Here is a 22,243-nt window from a genome sequence, read left to right on the forward strand (position 1 = left end):
GGGAGAAGTGGCACGGGTGAAACACGGGGGGTGTCTTTTCTCCTGCTCCCCAGGGCTCCCCAGCTGGATCAGCTCCCAGCGCGGTTTGCTGGGCGGCTCTGTAATAGTAGCACTGTCTCAGCCAAGCAGGTCGCATCGGAAAGGATACGGGCCGCTTAAGCGGTACTGCTGCTGAGAAGAAATTCTTGCTGAAGTGCAACTGTAGTTCTGCCTTTGCCAGATTCGAATTTGGGTGAGAAACTCTGTGATTTCAGCAAAGCTGTTTGCACATGCTTTCACACTTAAAGGATGGGTTCTTGCATCACATGGTGTAAATTTAGCATAAGAGTGAAACCAGTCATTCACAGTATTTTCTTTTTTAGAGGAACTAGTGCTTTTTGGAGCACTGAGAATCGCAATTTGACAGTATACAAGAATAAGGATGGTGGGGTATGTTTTGTTTTAGATGTAATTGTTTCATAAGTGTCTCACAAATGTTGATCTAGAAGCTAATGTAGTCTTCTCATTTAGCAGTGTACATTAAACCCCTTTGGTAGTGAAAAGGATAACACAAGCTCTTAGGATGAATGGTGTGTTAGTGAAGTTTAGTATAAACTAAGTTTTGATAGGTGCCTTCTCGTACTGGCTTGAGAGCCAGCCATGTACAAAAATGCCCTTTTCCCATAACTTTAACGTTCCCTGTCTGAAGTATGGGTTAAACGAACAAGTGAAGGTGACTGTACTCATGGTTCTGCTATATGTGCTAACGAAACTGAGGACAGGTGACTGTAAAACTGCAGGAGTTTATTGGGTTTATGTGCTGAAGCCATATGTACTTTTAATTGTGTATGTTGTTTTTTTGTGTGAACGTGAGGCATTGTACTGAGTTCTGTGTAGTACTTGAGATATATGAAGCCTGATAATGCAATCATATAAGAGAACGAAAGAAAAATAACATCACATCTGTTTTACCCTAAGTGAAGAGAAGCAGTAAATACTGCTGTGTGGTATTTTTTTTAAAATTAACATTTTAAAGATAGCTTCTTAACTGAGGATAGGTACTGCTGTCCGGAGCAATGGAGATAGCATTTAAACCGCATTGTTTATACTTAAGAAATATACAGCAAGTAAATTGTGTTACCATAGCTTTCCTTTAGTCACTCTAATTTGACTAGATTTCAGAGGATGGCTGAGGCTGGCAGGGACCCCTGGAGGCCACCTGCTCCAAGCCCTGCCCAAGCAGGGCCACCCAGAGCAGGCTGCCCAGGGCCAGTCGGCTTTTGGAGATCCCCAAGGAGGAGACCCCGCAGCTCTCTGGGCAGCCTGTGCCAGGGCTCCTCACCCGCACAGCACAGAAGGGCTGCCTGGGGCTCAGAGGGAGCCTCCTGGGCTCCACTTTGTGCCACAGATTACCTGTGTGTTTTGACCAGATGTGTGTCTGTATACCCAAACAGGCAGGGTTTTACCGCTATAGTAACAAAACACAATGGATGTGCGAACTCCAGAACAGCAGTTCTGGAGCTCCTCAACTGTGTGTCTCTGGGAACTTGTCCTAAAAGTTGACAACAACTAGCTAAATTCCCCCTGGGATTTGTTTATCTATTAAAAAGTCCATTAGTATTGGTTTTAGTTCATGTTTTATTATGCAGTATTTTAAATAACGTACCAAATCTGTTTGGTAAACCTTTTTCCCTGTATGTTGTGTTGAGCAGCATCACTTGTCCGTGGGTTTCAAGAGCACGCTGTTGAGATGCAGACTAACAAAAGCTTACAAAATTGTTATTTTATTGCTTTATGTATGTCTCTTTCCATTATATTCCAGCGTGTTAACCATCTCAAGGTAATCATTTCAACATAATGGTGTATAGTTCAGGATAATTTTACCAGTAAATAAATAAGTATTTTTGCGTCTCAGCAAGTATTTTTATTTTATGTTGCTAGCAACAGGCTTGCATTTGCTGAAGGTCAGTGACCTGAATTATGTTTGTCTCAGACAACAGTGGGTGTCAGAGATTTCTCAAGTAATACTCATGAAGTACCAGAGAAGTTACAAAATAACCTTTCACGGAGGAAAAAAGAACTTCCTGAACTTGGTTGGTATTAGCACAATCCTCCAATTCTTCACTAAAGGTTTCATGTAGAATCTTACAATGCAGTGATACCAAATAAGGACAACTAATCTCTCTAGGAAGTGTTTTAATTAGTAAAATATAAAAAGTAAAACCCTCCCCAGCAGACTTATCTTTTAATTCGAGCTCTTAGGTGTTCTGTTATTGATGTTCTGAAAACTGTCATTTAAATTTGTCATGAAAGAGTGCTTCATGGATGCTGGAAACGAAACTAAGATTGTAGTGAAAATGTGACCTCTTTTAAAAAGGTGTTTATGGTTGTTGCATTTAACACTTTGCATGCTTGCAGTGGATGGAACAATCTTTGAATTGAAGATGCTTTAAATTAATATCTATTACATAAACTAAACATTCAACACATTATACGACTGCCTACATTTTTAGGTTTATGAAATATTGAAGTTTAAGAAAACACAACTTGCTGCTCTGCTGCTCTTAGATTCAGCTGAACTGGATTCCTGTTGTGTTCATATGTTATAAAATTGTCCCCATTTGCAAAAACTCACGATCTAATTTGATATCCAGGCAAACACAAGAAAAGAGAAACGGGGAAGGATGATGACACCTCTCTAGAAAGAAGTTAATAATGGGTTTTGCACTTTAATTGTTAGGTTTTTGTATGTATGTCTGCTCTGAAACCAGCTTTGGTTTACGGTGAACCTAATGGCAAGTGAGTTGGCTATTAAGTGTCTTGAAGGAAGGAGAGAATGCTGTTGAGGAGTAGGGTGGGATAATGCACACATCCTCAAAGAGGCTAATGGGGAAACTCAGCTTCCAGTGTGAGAAAAAGTTAGGGACAGGTAAAAGCTTGATGTTTGTTGTAGTCACCATCTTTACAATATGGAGTATGATCTGGGATAAAATATGCTTGCTCAGCACCTTCTGTTAATTTAACTAAATATTTTGCAGTAAAGTTGAACTCTACACTTGAAATTATTCATGAATGTGGAATTGCTTTGAGTAGGAGGGTAATCCCATTATCTATACCTTGAAGAGTTCAGAAGAGCATTGTGTAGGTAAGGACAGATGAAGAACAGCTGTAATTAAAACAGGAAATGAAACCTTGAAGTACGGTTTTAGCACGGTAGCTTCGTACGCAATTGATTTCTAAGAACTGCTCTCTTCATTTAAATGAAATACTTCAGTTATTCTTTTGCTTGCTGTACAACTTCCAATAATTTGCTCTTCAACACCTTTGTCATCTCTTCTTCTACTTCTTTAAACCCAGTTCACTTCTGTTACGTACCAGTCAGTAGATCAAGCTGGGTTCTTGAAGCCCAATAATTGTTGTTATTGATCCATTTCTTTTCTAGTAGTGACCTTGCAGACTGTGTGATGAGTGGGATTTGTTCTTTGTTCTACTCTCATCATCAATTTATCATCTAAAAGGGGCAGCCCTTTTTATGGGCTGTGTAAAGGTCATTTCAGTTTTAAGAAGTCAGCAAAGCAGAGGCATGATAGAAGACAGTTGAAATGTGTTGCCCCTGCAGCTATTATGTGATTTGACTGTATCTATTTTACAAAGAAAAAAATAGTTTAAAATGTTACCCTTTTATGTTGTGTATCTGTGCTATTGATACAGTCACAGAAACTCATTATCTTTGTTTTGGGCTGGTGTTTTAAAATTACTTTTATATTGTGGATCCCTTCTTAGAACACAGCCCTATGACAGACACCCACCTGCCTTTCTGCTCCTGACCTGAGGTCCCCACTTCCTCAATAGTGGTCCAGTTCTTCAGTCTGGTAATTGTCCCACTAAAGTAAGCAGGTGGAAGAAATGCCTTAGTTTGTGATGGGCATGTTCTGCTGGTTAGCTATGAGGTGGGTGGATGTACAGATTCCCTGTTAATGAGCTGTTAATGACTTTAGTTACATCAGCAACTCTTCCGTACTGCCTGTAGCTCTAACTTAATCTTCTCAATTCAAAAATTATTCAGGTCTCTGTGTGATACCTTTCCAGTTTGGTTTCTCCTTTTTTATACCTTTGTCAATCCTTTGCAAGGTGGATACTTTTTCAGAGTTAGCATTATAAGTGATCTTAAAAACATTTGAGATTAATTTGCAATCAGCAAAAGGCAGAGCTTCCCAGATGGATGAAGTTGGTTCACTGCTGTGACAAAATAAGCTGTGTGTGAAGTTCGGTAGCTATAGCTTGAAATTCTCTGTGTTTGCTGGATGGCACATTGTTATTAAATGGTTTCCTTTTCTTATATTTCAGAATAGAACGTTTGCAGTCTGTTTGCCCGGGACAGCGCTGTGCTGTATGTTGCTGGAGTTGCCGTGGGTTTGGTACAGCACTAGGCTGTTGGAAAGCACTGGAGATGTGCTAATGTGCTTCTTTTGGAGCTTACCACGCCCGGTGCAGGGCTGGCAGAAGTCTCTATATGAATGCTCTACAATCTATTTTGGCTGAAAATCAGCTGGGATTGCTCAAACTATGTTTGTTGATAGTTTGAACTAGGCTGACAGTATTGAAACTGGCCTTGTGCTGAGGTGAATGAGAGGGAATCCTCTCTGTATTTGAGCTGCAAGGTGGCAGAGACAAAACAGTGATGTTTCCAGACCTCACAGCTTCTCTTGGAAAGACTTTCTCTAATATTAGTGTCTACAGATACTGCAATTAAAAAAAAATCTTGGCTAGAGAGAGCTTTCAAAAATGGGAATACAGCTCTTTGGCCTTAAGATACCAATGCAGGCTGGACGTACCTAGCACTTGAGGATTTTTGCTGTTTGTTTGTTTAAATCTGGTGACTGCTTAGAGTACAGAAGAGCTTGGTCTTCCTTCCTCTCTTCTTGTTCTTGAATGCAGGTGGGTGACTGCTCAGTTTAGCTGGGCTAAGCTTAGTGCAAGCCACTCACTGCTTCTGTTTGTGTGGTGTATACGTTTAGCACAAGTACCAGGCTGAGTTTTTTTTTTTTTTTATCCAAACTGAAGCAACTTAGGCATGTAAGCGCCTAATTTGTAGGATCCTGTGTAGCCTTAGACAGTACTCATCAGCCTTGCCAAGGTCATGGCTACCGAGGGTATGGCACTGATGTTCAAGGTGTCTGTGGAATTTCTCTGGTGGAAAACTAAGGCTGTTGGTTTGTGGTGGGGGGTGGCCAGATTTTATTTGCCCCCTCCCTCTTTTGGAGGCGTGACAGCAATAATTCACCTGCTCATAAAATAACAACCCACTTCAGCATATACTGCTATGTGTATTGAAAAAGTAATTCTTTGTCTTACCACCACTTGCTTTTGTGTGTGTATGTCACGCTTCTGTGGCATGGTGGTAGAACTGGTATCTGGGCTTAGGGTAGATGCAGTACTTACACAGTTATTGTTGATCAAGAAATGAATGTGAAATGCAGTATTTTCTGCTCAAATTGCAGTACCTAAGTGCATTTCAGGCTAGAAACACTTTTCTGGAGTTATATATTGGGAGGTGTTTAAATTGTAATAATCTAGACTCTACAATTTAATTGAGCTGTTAAGCAATTTGCTGAAGTTCACTAACATTCTCATTTGTTAGTGAGAGCTTTTGATGTCTGCATCGGTTGTATAGTACCAACATTTCATTGGAGAGCGCGTGAAAAGCAAATCGTTGAAAACTACTTTGACCAGGGGTTGGTTAGATGGTGCTTTTTGTTTTTGTCTTCTTGTATAGTCACACAATACTTTGTAACTTCTATGCAAGACTGTTTCCTGGAAACTCACCTTTTTATATCTCCTTGTCTTGCAGAAGGTTGTAATTTTATCGTTCTGAGCATTTTTTTTTTTAATTTAGTGTAAGGTGAACCTAATTCAGTGTCATAGGAGGAAAAATGGGGTTGTACATTGTGGATTTATGTGCACTTGCAGTTCTGTAGCTTGTTGATTTGGCAAAATTCCACAGAAGTTCAGCCTTGCTTTGCAAATGCTATTCTGAGTTTCAATTTTGCAGGTTTGAGAAAAGTTTGTTTGGATTACCTCAGTTTTCAGAAATGTTCAATGATGGGTTGAAAGTTATGTTAATCCTTGAAATTTTGGCAGCTCATTTTTTCCTAACAATTAACGTCACTGCAAGATGGTCTTTATAATGTCCACCTCTACTTTTAGGAAGCTTTTGGAAAACTTCATTTCCTGTTGGAACTTCCTAGGATTACCTCTGTGGTTCTACCTGGTAGCTAGGATTGAAGTAGGCATTATGTGAATCCTGTAGAACAGAGGTTTACGTTTCTTGAGATATCTTACTGGTTGTATTTATACTTTGTATTTTTTCTTCATTTTGCAGTGTTGTTTCCTGCTGGACTCCCCCTGTCCCCACAACCCCCCAGGATGATATGAGACTTGAAAGAAGACGATGCATACAGGTGAGCTTGTTGTTATGGACTTTTAGAAGGGAAAATCTTTAACGTTCTTGAAACACTTTTTCATTCACTTTACTTTTTCTATACCCCCAAAACTGTGTCATTCCAACTTTAGTAGGATATTTTAGAAACTGTAGAATTTATGAAATCTTACTTTGACCTTTTAAACTCTTTTGTAACTGACCAGGAAGAAAATGGTTTCTCTGAATGGAAATATCGTGTCCAAACTTTTATGAAAACAGGGTTTGCTTTTAAGGATGCTAACTAAATGTACTGCTTTTCATCTTTTCTTCTTTGTTACTATCCCCCCTTTTAATGCTGCCTGCTTAGCAAGAGAAGTATGTCACCTGTTTTGTGATGCTCTATTTCAATCTTTCCTGAAATTCCTTTTAAAGAAGTGTTACGGATCCATCTGAAAGAGCATACCAAACAAATAGCTAAGAGTTCATTATGCCTCACGTGTTTATGTCCAGCTACTGTAAGATTTCTCAAGAACTGAGGATAAGATCTTTGAACATCTTTAACTCGTTACTCATTTTTAAAATTGATGTTTTAGGAAGTTCTTCTGTTTTCTGGTAAGCAAAATAAGTCCCATGTGTACTTGCAGATTAAATAACTTGTAGCAGTACTGTTTTGCTGGAAATACTTGAATATTTTTTTTAATATTTTGACATGAAAAATCATGATCAACAGAAATAGAGTAGAAGTTGTGTTATACAGGAGGATTGGTGTAGGTCTGTTTGCCTATGTGCCCATATTTAAGTTGCAGAACAATGTAATGCTTACGTTGTGGGGCCTGTGACAAATGAAGTATGCGTAAGACAGGTCTTGCATTTGCTTGCTCTGCTTTAAAACCGATGAATCCCTGAGGTCAGGAAAAAAGCTAGATACGTTTACGTATGCATGCAGATCATCTCCTGATTGACAGTTTTCAGTTGCATCAGCTGTTCATGCATAAACAGCTTTACGGGGTATATTTACATGGAGTATGTTGGATTAAGGCCAAGATGCTGTAAGTGGATATTGCATTCTACGAAAACTAAGCATTTGTTCATTTCAGTTGTATGTGTGTAAATTGTATGTCGATAAGTCAAGTAAAACTGGTCCTAAAAAAAGTATAAAAAGAGGTACGGCAAAGAAGAGGAGAAAGAAAAATATTCGGAGGGGATGATATTTAATTTGTTATGTTTATGGAGGAATAGCAGTCGAAGTCTTAAAAGTGAATCTTTTTATGTCCCATAAAATTTGTGGAGCTCTCTCAAGTTGGCAGTCATAGCAACTTATTAGTTTGTATGTCATTTGCTTATTACTGTGTAGATTAAAATATAGCCCAACTTAAATACTGAGAAAGAGGTTTGCAAGTTTAAAAGTATTCATGCCACAATGGAACAGAGAGATGATGATATGAAGTAGAACCACTATGCTGTTTGACAGGATTAAGTTTAGTATTTTTACACATTAATCACATTTAAAGTAAAACTTTAGCACTTTCAGTTTTGGTCAGGTTTTCTGATGATGGTGAGCTTGTAGAATTATGAGCTTTAAGAATAGAAATGTATACAGGATTTTGTAAGGCAGTGTTTTAAGTAGTAATTCTGTCTTCTAAAGCCCAAACTCTTCATTTAGATGTCTCATGATAAGTACAGAGTGAAAGATGGTGGTATCTTGACAAAGACTTTTGGGCTCCTGATATGTCATTTAAGTTGGAAATTGAACAAGTAAGATTTATTTGCAGCTCTCCATTTATTAGGAGAGCCAATAGCCATATGTTGGGGTTCTAAGAATAAAGATGATTTGTGTACCTTAAAATGAAAAAAATACTGCAGTTATTCTCTAGTACAGTAACAGCAAGAGTCATGTGATGACTCTGATACCTGCCTCAAGTTCAAAGTAGCTTGTGAGAGCTCAGGCCAGAAATTGAAAGGTTTTGTGGTTACTGAGGATGGTTCCTTTTGCATTCTTAACAAGGTGCGGCTTCTGAGGGTGACTGATCTGGGGTTTCAGAGATGCTTGGTAATGTTTAAGCTACCCGTGGGTAAAGAATGAGAGCTTTTATAGGGTAAATAAATAAATTCTTCGTTACAGTGGGCATCGCTTCATCTCACTGGAAACTGACCTACTCAAAAACCCTAGAATTAACTGCAGTATAACCAAGGAAAACAATCCCCCTCAGGAAGAACTTTTTTTTCACTCTTTCCGTCTTGGAATATTTAAATTTTACTTCACCATTTAAGCTGAAAATAATGCTCTAAGATACGCTGCTCAAAAAAAAAATGAAAGCACAAATAAATGGTGATATTGAATCTTATTTTCTGATTGAACTAGTAGGTAAAACAAAGTTACAGCACGTCTATTTATGGAGCGGTGCACGTTAGAACTTCCATGGGCAGGAGTTTTTATGCACTGATATGAGCTGTATCATAATTCTGTGTCCCTCAGTATATTGTTTCTTTTCTTTTAAAGATGGTGATGTGTTTCATTGTCACAGAAAGGAGAGAGGGATCTTTTGCTGTGTTCTTAGCACCTGTGCTATGTAGGACACAATCAGAGAAGGGAACTGCTTGGAGGACTAAAAGACTTTCAAGAATTGCTTTTTGTCAGTCTTGCTAACTTAAAGATTTTATAGGACTTACATGGATTTTCTGTGAAGTACTCTGCAAAAAGCAAAGCTGGGCATTCAATTCATTATAGGAAGAGCTAAATTTATATTTCAGACACGATTGTGCATTACAAATATGTGATAACAACAAAGGTGATGCCTTAGAATGGGGTTTGTGTTAAAAGTGTATTCTCAGAATGTGTACTTTTGTGTGTTTTTTTTTTTTACGTCTTTGAGAGTCAGTCTCTTCCAGAGCAGTGTCTGAAAAGTTGGAACCGTAAGTGCAATGCTATTGCTGCCATTACAGTGGTAGTTATTATTAATATTACAACTATGCTGATAATTGTACTAGCAAGTGTTTACTTTTTATAGTGTGGTAGCATCAGATTTGGGATTGTGTTGTGTATGTACAAGCAAGGATTGATCTTGCATTTGAAAGTTAATATTTTAAAATTGATTGCCACGTCTTGTGCTGCACCTGCCAAGTAGAATAGAACTGTGTGGTTATTTTTGTTGTTGCTCGTGGTACTTTTTTCCCCTCTCTTTGTAGAGGTTATCTTATAAAAATGGATTGGTTTTAAAACAAAGAACTTCCTTGTTTTGGCTTTGATTTTTTTCTTGTTGGCTATGGCCTAGGAATATATAATTAAGAATAATTAACTGTCTGATCTTTTAAGCTTTTGAAGAGCTTAAAGCCTGTTGTCTTTTCTTGACCTGTGCCAGAAAAGGACTTGTCTCTCAGTTGAGCGTATAAGGGACCAGTGTAAATCTACTAAACCAGACGTATGAGATCCGGAAGGATCCATTCTGAAGGAATCGATCACCACATGCTGATCCTCTCAGAGTAACTGGTAACAGTTACTGTTGGAGAAGTGCTGTTCTTGACAGCAGAAGGGAAGGAAAACATTGCATGGCTGCATGTCCTGAACTGCTTTTTGGTGGTGATGAATTTTATACTAAAACACAACAGATATTTCTTCCTGATTCAGGTCTCCCACAAGACCATTGAACAACATTGGGGCATTTCTGTATGTTAAGGGCAGCAAGGAAATAGGATAACTTATCAGTTATGTTTTATATAGATTTTTTCTATAATATTTTGTCCAATTCTTGTGCCTACATGATATTATCCAGAGGTTTGATCATGTAACATCATTGCAAAGAGGTATAGAATGGTTATTTTATCTTTAATTGTGCACTAAAATTTATCATATATTAACTTCATTTTGAACACATTCACATTTTCATGGATGTGCATGAAAAACGTCATTCATGCTGAAAACATCAAAATAACTTTATCAAATTCTTGTGTTCGTTGTGAAATTATATTGAACACACCAGAGATGTTGATATTCAAGCAAGTGATAGGGAATGTGAAAATGTTATATTCAAGTTTGAAGAAACGTTGGAAGTGATCCTATTGTTCTTAACCTTTTAAAAATAATGTTCATGTTTGGAAAATAGAAAAAAAAGCCCATTCCAATACTACTCAATAGCAACAGTGCTAGAACAATGAAATAGTAAATGTTTACGTTGTAGCTATTTTTTCCCCAGTTGCATTGCTTATTAAAATTTAACAAATGCAGAATAAAGACTTTGGGGAAGTTCTCGGATCTGGATGACTCTTGCAAGTATTCAGGTGTTAGGTTTATGTAAGAGTAGAATGAAGATTTAGAATTGGGCCATGACTCACGTCTTATATCCATAATAATTCAGCTATAGATTTCATTAAACTGTGACTGTTTTAAAGCATGTTTCATATGTGAGTATTGAAAGCAAATATACAAAAAAAAACAAAAAAACAAACCTAAAAAAAGTCATAAAAAAGTGTAATCAGAAGAAAACTGTCTAATATTGCTGCTCTTTATTTTGAAGTTCCCCTGTTTTACATTATATTAGATTTGCCAATCAGACTCTGAGGTAGTTTGTTTAGTGCTGTTTCAGCTTTTTCCAGGAAATGTCAGAAACTTAGTAGGGCATCACCTTTTTCTTGCTTACCTGGATTTAGTTGTTGTGGAACTGATGAACGTGCTACTATCTGTGGTTCCACTTAGGTAACTGCATACCTGGAGTCCCTTTTGTGAGATGTACGTGCTGTTGGCATAAAACCAGAATTGGATTAAAAAGGAGCAAATGTTTGGCCCATGAGCTAATTCCATGCTGAAGCATGGCATGAGCTGGTTCTGGTTTTGTTTCTGGTTGGTGACTTTTATTCCAGTTGGACTGATTCTGTCAGTAACCTTGTCACATGTTTAACTCTCTCGTTACAGGCAGTCGGTCTCGGCTATTCAGGTCTTGAGTGTGCAGGTTTTTTTCATTTTCATCCCCCAAAAGGAAGATGCCGAGAAAATAATGTAAGAGACAGGGTTGCTTATTAGCAGTATTAGTTTTAAATATAGATGGCTAGTGAGCTCTTTGCATGAATAAGAATGCTTTTAGAGTTAACCACTATTTTTACGTAGGTAACTCCCTTAGCAGGAGCTGTTCGTGCTGTCTTTCTGGCTGTTAGCTTTCTGCCAGCAGCTGTGAGAAAGCAGGCAGAAAGGAGTTGAACACAGTTGCTTACTGAAAGGCAACAGTTACCACGCTGAAAGTGGAAGTTCTGCTTTTCAGAGATGGAGTCATTGACCTCAATGAATGATAACCTTGAAGTCAAGAGACTAGATTAATGCTCTACTTTCTGCATCTGAGATCAGAAATGTGAAAACCTGGACAGCTAAAGTTAGATTTCTGCATCCATATTTAAAAAGAAGTTGCCTATTTAGGAAAAAAAAAAAGTTTTTCCCCTCCTCCAGAACTGTTTAGTACCTGCGATATAGAAGATTGAATTTTTCAGCCTCAGTCCTCCCCAAAGAGGAAACAAATGATTTAAAAAAACCCCCGCTGTTTCTGGGTTTTGTTGTGGAAGTCTGCCCTTATAGCGAATGCTATTTTTCTTATTTAGGAACAGAGTGAACCATCTGGAATAGAAAATCTTTAGAGGTTTTGGTTTTTAATTTGCTTCCCCTTAAGAGAGAGCAACTCTGATAGGTTTGAATTCCTGTAGAAAGGTATGTTAGTGGTTGTCTCGGGTTTTTCTACCTCTGGAACTTTCATTTGTGCCTTACAGCAGAATGAATCGAAATACTCGTTCTTAGGCTGTGGGTTGGGGGTGGTTGACACGAATACTCCGTGGGGCTTGTGGGGGCCTTGGATGGCAGAGCCAACAACAGCTGCCTTCCTTGGAGGAGCAGGGAGAGGGAGGGATACAGAGTTCAGCTGCTGTAGCTGATCCTCCTTCTCCTGTCTTGGTGGAGTTGCGGTGCTGTCAGCTCAGTGGGCCATCAGGGGACAGGAGTCAGATCAAGCATGCACTTCAGGAAGCTTCATGTTGCTCCATAATGCTTCAGATGTAAATGTCTTAAAGATACACATCTATAGTTTTAACACCTTGGAACAGTAATTGTGTATCCTGATTTATGTGGCCATCTTTTTAAAAACAAACTTTTTGGAAGTACTTTCAGCAAAGTATTAAGTGATGAGGCCATTTTCTCAGAATGAGGATGAACAGTTGAGCTTTTGTGATATGGCAAGGCTGAAGTTTATTTCTGTTACCTATTTCTAAGAGCAAAGACTCGTTTAGACTTGAGCAAATATTTGATTTTGAACAAAAGTTCAGATTAAGAATTATGGTCTTAACTATTATAGAAGTTGTTATATGTGTAGGAAGTGTTTACCTATTTCCAGAATTTTTGCTCAGTCCACTGAGAATGTCTGCAGTCTACAATGAACATAATACTACAGTTACAAAGTCTTTCTAAAGCCCTTAAAGTCACCAGATGAGTAGCTGTAATGAAAAGTCACCTGTGGTGTCAGAGTGTTCAGCTCGTGAATGAGAAGTAGAGGTTCTTGTGGTGGCCAGACTGTAATCGGGCGGCCAGACTGCATTTAGAGCTGTTAATGTACTCGGCATTGTGCTACATCACGGTGACTTTCTGGCTCTGGCGTTTGCAAGTGTGAGCATTTGTGCTTTATGCTTCGTGCTGTACAAGAGACAGAGCTTTTTTGTCCTGTTTGTGTGCTTGGAGAAGCAAACTTCTTTCACAAAGTGATTTTGTGTGCCTAGCTTGGAGGCATTGGAGCGCTGCTAGGAGTGGGGCAGGGGCTGTGAGGTGACACGCAGCCACGTGCCTCCTGCAGAGGGACCAGCAGTTTCGGTACAGAGGGAGCTTCTTCCCTTGAACTCAGCACCAGGCAGTGCTAGTTCAGGAGCTTGCCCTTTACAGCTTTCTAAGAATCATGTCTCACGCGTTGCGTTCCTAAACTACATCCTGGGGTTGAAATCGTCCATTGGTACCAGCACGCAGCAATAGCTTTATTTGGGTTTGCTCTCTGTGGAGACGGAATACCCTAAACTCATCAGTTTGGACTAGTTCTAGCACTAGACAAGCCTTAATAGTAGCTTGAGTTAAACACGCACTTCTCTAATTCCTTAGTGCCTCCTATTTTATAAATTATGCACTCAGATGTAAATGTCCTCTCTCTCCATCTCATAACAGTTATATTCTTTAGGGCTTAGGTTTCAAGATACAGCGCGAGAAGCCCTAGGATGGCTTTCTTAAGAGCCTGCCCTTAGTAGTACTTGATAGTTCCTAATAGGGATTCTGCTGGTGCTTTTTTATCACGTAGGTAGGATGGAAGAACTATGTAAATACTGTTCATGTTTCTTGCTAAAATTGGGCATTGTGGCATCTTAAAAACTGCCGTTTCTCTGTTTTTAGTCAGTTCAGTTCATCCCTTGATATACAGTTATTAGTACCTTTATATAAAATGTTACTTCAGGCAGTGGTGACTGTGCTCGTTCTGATAGCTTGATGCCAACTGTTACACCAAGCTGGTATATTACCAGCTTGTGAAATAAACATAGGATCATCTAAAACTTGATTGTGGAGCTTTTCACCTGGATGTATGTAGGGGAGTAAGTGTTCCTGTTCCTCTCGCCAGGTTGTACAATGATTTCTGTGTCTTAATATGCAATCAACAATCCATACTTGTTAATATGGATAATTCTATAAGACAATTTAAGGGCATATTTATCAGATGTTTTATGTCACTAGATGCAGTTCAAGCATAATCTACATGAGTCTAGCTAAAACCTTCTCTACTAGGGAAAATAATTAAATTTGGAAAATAACTTGAAGCTGAGAATGTTTAATTCTCAGATTTTCGTCTTGATGTTCTATTTTCAAAATTGCATATTTGTTGATAAACTGTTATGGGCAATGATTAGATTAGAAAGCAAGAAACAATCATTTGTTTTTATGAATGGTGGTAAGACATGAAATTTGCTGTTTTGACCTTTCAGTTATCTTGGCAACAAAGTTAGTGGATAATTTGCACCACAACATATGTTGATCGACTGATGTGATATTCGGAGGCCTTGTTTCTGAGGCCCATCACTGCACTGATACTTAGATCTAATTACTGTTGACATTTTAGTGAGTTAAGTACCTAAATAACTTTGAAGATCTAGATTTTCTTTTTATATTGCGGATAGGGACAGCTCTCTACCATATTTGCTATAAAGATGGAACAGGAGGCAGTAATTTTGTTTCAGATGTAGCGATTTGTTCTTGATTTCCACCTTGCCTTCTGCCCCCAGCCATGGCAATCTGTTGGTGCCTGTGTTTTCATAACAAACTAATTATTAAGAGTGCTTTAAAAAACTGAGGATACACGCATGGTACTAAGTTCTGCTTGTACCAGTTAGTTCTAGTTCTTCTGTATTTTTTTTGTCATGTCTCAACTTTCTGATCTTTAAGATTTTATTTTATTTTTAAGTCTATGTTCCCTCAGGTTGGTAGCTTATGCTATGACCTGTTTCTTTATTCTTACATCGACTGTTTCAAAGAAATTCAGGAAATCTTAGAAGAAATTTTTACAAAGTCACTAACATTTCATTGTCTTATTGAATCCACTTCGTGTGTGAACATAGACTCCATCATGAAGTTTGGTACACAATCCAACACTGTTACCTTGTCTTACTGCATCTTTTCTAACATCTCAGAATTTTTGTATTCATGCATCTTGCCTATTTGAGGTCAATATCCCGCAATGATCTTGCCACTTGTTCGCACTGCCTCTGAAATATAACGCAGAAGGATCGATACATGTGCTGTCCAGAAAATGCGGTAGAATGATCAGGTCTGCAAAGGTGGGTGAAGTTGATTTCATTCTTACCTGGTTTGTGGACACAAGCTGTGTTTTACCTGGTTATGCAGGCAGTAAGGCATTTGAATAGAGAAGAAGCATTGTAATACTGTGATTATTGTCCAGTTCCTCAGGGCTTTCTCATCATTCCAGAGGAGTAAATAACCATTTCTGACAATACATGAAAATCTCTGTACAGACAACAGAAATTATAAGAAGCTCAAGAAGTGGGATGAATACAACCCTATTTTGATGATTTTTTTTTTAATGGTAGCTTAGTGTAGCTAGCTCATTCATCTTCATGCTTCTTCAAGGACAGTGAAAATGTCTAGATGGCTTGAAATGAGATTGCAAGCTTTTGTGTATTTGTAAAAGTATATATGTTTTCATCTGTCTGTTAGTAGTGCAAGTTTTGCTGTGTTAGTAATGCCTCAGAAATAGATAAAAATCCGTCTATGGGAGATGGAGCAAATGTAAAAATGATAAGTGATATCTTAATGTGGAATATTGGCCTAAGTCTATTAGATCAGCCTATTAAAAGTATTTAAAAAAAAGAGACAGTTTAGTTAATTGAGCATATTAAAAAAAAGGCCTGGTAAACATATTTGTTTACCTTCCACTAATATGGAGGGTTTGTGCTGGCTTGGAATACAAGGGTGAGTTTGCACTTTGAATTTTTTTACTTACTAAAGTTTATCAAAACATTTTTGAAAAACAACAAATCTATCATACTTTCATTTGCAACTTTGTTTTAGGTAGTGTTTCCTATTCTTATTTTAAGGTGGTGCTATAAGTGCCATATAACTCCTTAAAGATCATTAAAAAAAAGCATTAATTTATTAATCAATTTCTTCTTGTTTCTTAAAGGTAAGTTATGCATTTCTTAACTTTTTCTGTTGTAAAATTAAGTAATCATTTTACAGTGCAGAGTAATTCTTGACATACATGTGTAAAATGGTATTTCCATACTGTATAAAGTGTATTGCTGGTGCTTAGTCTCAGAAGGTGTTTTACAAGAGCTAATGTTTCTTTTAAGCTAAATGTTCACATCTCTGGAGTGTTCCCCAAAATTTAGTTCTTTGTAATTGCCATTTTGAGATGTCAAAGGAAAACTTTGATTCTATCAGATGATTCTGGCAAATAAGTGAAAAAACAAAACAAAACACAAGGTAGTCTTGTGCACTTGAATTTAGACTAGTTTGTGAAGTATGTATGTAGTTTGCATGTATATGTTTTGAGCTTGGTGAGCCTCATTATCAACTAATTGTTCTTGCCCTTTGATCTCACTGTGCAGTTGTTTGATAGAGCCATTAGCTTTTTATTTATTTATTTTCCCAGTCTCTCCCTGGTTTCACTATTTGGAAGGAGATTTTCTCAGGACAGATAAGTCACAGTATTTGTGAAGTACACCAAAAGGAGGTGCAAGAGCAGATGTAGTCAGAAGAGATTTAAGAAAACAAAACAAAACAAAAACCTTACAGACAAAAAAAAAATGCCCAATTCTCTGTTAGTAAAATGCATGTTCCCAGTCACACTGACCCCATGGAGCAGCACACACATCTGTGCCAGTTAACTGTCCTAGCCTGCAAAACTGGGTGGCTGCCTGAAAGCTGCATATTGGGAATGATTCCTGGAACATGCTGACTGCCACACATTCCCGGGAGTTGCTGGGGAAGAGCTGCTAGTTGGAACGGATGCTCTGAATGCCCTAACGTTGTACGAACTGAGCAGATTGTTGTCCTTTTGCTCGGGGACCCTCCTTGGCCCAGCTGAATCTGCTAGTATAGATGTACACAGCTGCTGGTTCCATGTGTACAGGACTACTAAGTCCACTATTCTCTGCTAGTCCTTAATGAAGGACGGGCAGAGTTCTTTCTCCTTTGCCTTTGGACTTACTGTTATGGAAGAACATTGCTTGGTCACAACAAAGAAAATGCTGATGTTTTACCTTTTGATATATATACAGATCTATATAAAAATATATATGGATATAACCATTTCTTACTGACCTGGAGATGCAGAAATATTCCTTTGCTTCATTCTCACTTACAAAGCCCGAGAGAATTTTGTGTTGCTTTCCTGTAGGATTTCTATGAAAGTTCTGTTTTCTCCCATCTTCTGACAGCTTACATCTGTAAAGTTGTGCTTGTTCTGTGGTTGAGTTTATGGACTTTATGGGTCTTTATGACTTTTCTTCTGAAGAAAAGAGATTTTCCTCGGGAAAAGAAGCCGTTTCACACCCAAATCGAATGGTCAATTTTCAAGTGAAGATTCTGCAACTTTGGTTTAGAATGCTGTGTTCAGCTTTGTATTCCTACAAAGATATTGGTAGCAAAAGGCCCCAGGCAGCAACTGTTTGAATCTTGAGAAAAGCAAAAATTAGTTGTTGGGTTTTTTGTTTGTTTGTTTGTTTGTTTTTTCTTCTATGGCTGGAGGCATGTGGAGCTCCAGGGGAAGGCAAGAAGCGAAACTTCATTCTTTCTTGGGAGAAATCCAGACTCTATCGGCTGCCATCCAACTGCAAAAATTCTGACACTCTCTGTTCAGAAAAAAGTGCCACCAAAATGTAGCTAGCTGAATATTTCACTTTTTCAATAGAAGGCATTTTCCTTAAATAGAATTTGGGAGCTAAGTTTGTCTAGAGCAAAGATTTGGGTTAAAAACACTGCCAGATCTATAGCAGCATCTTTCTACTTGACGTCTTTCACCCTGGCTACAGGTATTCAACTCAGGTGCACAGAAACACTCAATGTATATTAAGAAAGTTCATGAATAATTAGTGTCCTGTAACTGTGTGATCTATAGACTATATAACTTCAATGAAAAATTGAGTAAGAAGAGGAGAGGGTTGGGAGAGAATTCAATTCTTGCCTTGCACAAATACACTTGGTCATGACTTACAGCTTGGTTATGCTTTAAAAGAATTTTAATACAATGGTTTGTTGGTTTACATTGTATTCCCCCCCCCCCCCATCTGACATTAGTAGCAATGTCTTTTAGCCATCAAAAATCCACCTTATCCTTGATAACAGATTACCAATAGCTTTGCCTTTCCAAGAGGCTGCAGTAAACCATTAGGAAGATGATTAATCTCCCTCTTATCTAAGCCTTTTGATCAATTTAGAGAAAAGTGAATTGGTGTCTAATAAGCAAGTCTATCTAGAAGGCTACTTAGACAAAGGGATTTGGTTGCCTTTCAAGATTAGCTTCCTAGTTTTTTATCTAATGAATCAGCTGAATCTTATCAAAGATCAGGTAATTAAGCATTGTACCTTTTGGATTAATGAGACCTCTGACAGATCTTCTCTTTCTTTCTTTACCGAACTCTATTCGAAGATATCAACTATCTGCAAGAGTTGATCAGTTCTTAAAAAAGAAAAAATTCCTTGGAAAGTCATTAGAAGTGGGACATACATGCATATATTTGTATGCCTATTTAAGAGCTTGTCAAGAGCTTTGGTTGGCACAGCCTTACATCTGTGATAACCAAATGACAGAGCTCCATGTTATCTCAGTAGGAATTTTGGTCAGTGGTGAGAAAAGTTCTGTTCCATATGTGAAACCGTGTTTCTCTGGTTTCTTTAAAAATGACAGTAGCTCTGCTGCTGTCCATGATAAAGAACGATGGAAGAATGTCCAGTGAGAGATAAAGGCGAATAGGGAAAAATGGAACTGGGGGGAGAGGTGGAATGACACACATTTTAGTTGCTCTAAGATTTACTTATGTATTTTGCTATTTTCCAATAAAAGTATTTAATGTAAAGTTTACATTCTGAATTGGCACACATTAGCCCAGACCTATTTACTTGTTATTTCATATTTATTTTATTTGTTTTGTGTGTCAAGGTTAGATTATTTGACCGTTTTTTCCTCTGTATCGTCACTATGCCAGTATACTGAAACTTTTTGACCATGGATTTCTGTAAATAAATAAAAGAATTTTAGTGCTTCCCACTGCACAGTTCTTTCCTGTTCCTTCTTCAGATAGGCTATAGGAAACTTTGCAGTCTGAAGGTGAAAACTTTAACAGGCTCCTACAACAGCCTTTTCTGCTCTATCTGGACACCTTCTTGTGCGGAAGGGTTCCCCCCTTGACATGAACATGTGCTGCCTCCTTTTGGAGCGTGAGGTGTGCCCAGGAGCAGACCTCTTGGCATGCTTTATGGCCAGACCGACCTCCCTTTCTCCTGTGAGGTGTCTCCCGTGTTTGTCAGGCCTATTGAGAATTCAAGAGACGTTCACTGTAGCGTCATATCCATGAGCATGGTGGAGGTGGCCCATTTGTAAGAAAAACAACACGTGCAACCAAAACTTAAAAGTCTCTGCAACTGAACTCTGGGCCAATCTGCTGACAGTTTGTGTGTCTGTAGAAAACACTGTGCCGTGGCAAGAAGTGAATGTGCTTGGGGGTTCCCTGCAGAGGTCCTCACTTCCCTTGAAAATCTGTGGAGGTTGAAGTGAAGCTGACTGGGGACTTCATGGCTAGTAGGAACTTGTTTCTTATGCCCAATGGGATGATATAACATTCTTTCTCTATCTGATGCCATAAGCATGTCAGAGAATTGCCTACTCCATGGTCTTTGGGACATGCTTATGTAGGAACACAAGTCAGGTTATGTTATTCTCGGTCTTCTCTAGAGTTGTGCAGCCCACAATGAAATAATTGCACGTAAAGAATGCTGTCTCTGTCTTTAGTCCTTTTAATAATGTTTCTTCATCGTTAGTCTCTGTGCAGCTGTACTTTAACGATTCTCATTCTGTAGCTTAAAGCTTAAATGTTGCTGGCATTTTGAAGCACTGGATCACTGGCTAGTCAGCTCAACCAGTACTGTAGCAGTCTCAAGAGTCTACCATGCTTCCTTCTCCCAAATAAGAATAAAGGCAATTTTGCAATCTCTGTCCACTCCCTTTAGTTCCTAGTTGTATTTGGGACAGGAAATCTCCACTAGGAAGTCTCCGTTTACCCTTTTGTGGGGGATAGGAAGAAAGAGGGCAACTTCTCTGTGGTATCTGCTATTTGTGCTTGATGGGGCTTTCAGAAGTTGCTAAGATGTGTAGCATTTCTGCGAAGTCCTGTAGAAGTCTTCAAGAGCCTGACTGAGATTGACTGACGTTTTGAAACGTTCTTCTGCTAGCTTGTACAGCAATGCCAGTGATCAGCACCGCATCGCTTTCAACCCAGATGCTTTGGCAAGCATCAGCTTCATGTGTTGCCACTGCTTGGCATAATGACTGATGCTACAAAGCAATAGCAAGTGGTTTGGATTTTTTCTGCTTATTCTGCACCAGCTCCTTATTTTTTGCAGTGGCTGCGGAGCATGATAAACAATATCGCTCTATTATTTTTTTTTCTGGTAAGGATTTTAAACTCTTTAGATGACTTGGTAAAAAGCTGTGCTCAGTGGCAGTCTACCAGATGAGGATACTAAGTTACCCAGCTCATTTTCTTTTAGACATCTTACAGCTGACAGAGAACTATGCTTTGATTATATTTCCCCCCTGAAATTCATCACCGTAGTAGCAGAAAGTCCTATTACTTTGAAGATTGTTTTATAACCTCTCTGATTAATGCTCCTGCTGTCAGTAATATTCCTTCTGTACCCCTTTTCAAGCATCTTTTCCCACAAAAGCTTAATATAGGCAGCAGCCTGATATGTCTGCTTTTTCAGTCATGAGGAGGCGGGCACTTCAAAATGCTTCCCTCTTACCTTAGCATCTACTTGCTAGAGAAGAGCTGTTAAAATGCACATCTCCAAGAGAGCATTTGCCAAAGTCCTCGCTTTTGGTAGCTGCCTGCCATCCATGAAGCAGAGTGTTTTGTCAGCAAGCGGTTATATATGCCCATTCATTCCACAGAGCATGCTATGCATGGCCGAAGAGATAATGTGCCTTATTACAATACTGCTTGGATTAGAAAGTTTCGTTTTTAGAAAGGAATTAGAAGGATGGTGGGTTTTTGTCTTATTTTGCTTTAAAAAAAATAATAATGATCGTTTCTAAATCAGTTACAATTATGTTTCATTCTCTTATCTCACTGAGGACACACTTCTAGAATTTACTGTAACGTTGAAACTTCAATATGCATGGGTACCTAACCTTTTAAGACAAAAAGATTGCGTGTTAATTGTTTCATTTTCTTCACTTGCAATGCCTAGATCCTAGGTAAAACGACATGTTAGGAGATCACGGTTCTTTTGCATTGCAGTACAGTCGTGTCCGATGCCTATAAATGTCATGTTCAGTATGTACTCGTGAACTGGAAGGGTACTCTGACCAGACCACTGGCACAGTTGTGTTTGAAACTCTGTAAGAATTAAAAGCCTGCAGGGGTTAGAACTTTGTTAGCATTTATGCTACAAACTGAACTTGTGATGATCTTTTCACAGAACGTAGTCGTTAGCCGAGCCCTGAAGAATTGCTTGTCTGTTTAGCATTTAGTGTTCGGATACGATTAACATTTTTACATAATCCCCTTTCCTTAAAAACATTCAGGACTCGTTTCTTAGGTGAAATGTCCTTCCTCTGCACCTCTGTGGAGGCAAAAAGACCCAAACCAAACTCAAAGCTTTATCAAACCACCTGGTCATATTTTCTTTGGTGTAGTTTAGATGTCCTTCAGGAAATGGTGGAATGAGGTCTTCTTTTATTTTTTAACCATTTCTGCACTGCCTTTGACGTAAGTTGTCTTTTCTGGTGGCCAGAATGTACTTTGCTGTCTTTGCCTTTCTTCCCATATTGATGCTGTAGATGCATCCGACAGGTTGCTCTCTCAGTAACTTGTTTTGAGAATTAGTATATAAAGCCAACCAGAGCGAGGGGAAGAAAGGCTTAAGTGCTACAGTTTAATCAGGGGAATAGGAACACATTGTCTTTGCCTTCTGCGTCTTCCATAATGCCCCTAGAGGAGAAAGGTGGAGTGTTTTTTTTTTTTTTTTTTTTGGAAGGAGGAGCTGTGTCATGGCAAACGAACTCCATCCTCTGGTTATGGAGGTTTTGTAACCAGGAAATAAGATTTACA

At 38.6% G+C, this 22,243-nt stretch overlaps 1 protein-coding gene across 2 annotated transcripts in view; it reads left to right on the forward strand.

Annotated features, from left to right (window-relative positions):
- The window catches only part of DYRK1A (dual specificity tyrosine phosphorylation regulated kinase 1A), a 91,645-nt gene that overhangs the window by 23,644 nt on the left and 45,758 nt on the right, over window positions 1-22,243 (forward strand). For both annotated transcript variants that reach the window (XM_083801157.1, XM_083801158.1), the window contains exon 2: window positions 6,362-6,440. In XM_083801157.1, coding sequence (XP_083657283.1) covers window positions 6,431-6,440 — 10 coding nt within the window. In that variant the 5' untranslated portion in view covers window positions 6,362-6,430. The remainder of the gene's footprint in view (window positions 1-6,361; window positions 6,441-22,243) is intronic.

This window comes from Anser anser (assembly GCF_964211835.1).
Source record: "Anser anser genome assembly, chromosome: 1".
NCBI classification, from domain to species: domain Eukaryota; kingdom Metazoa; phylum Chordata; class Aves; order Anseriformes; family Anatidae; genus Anser; species Anser anser.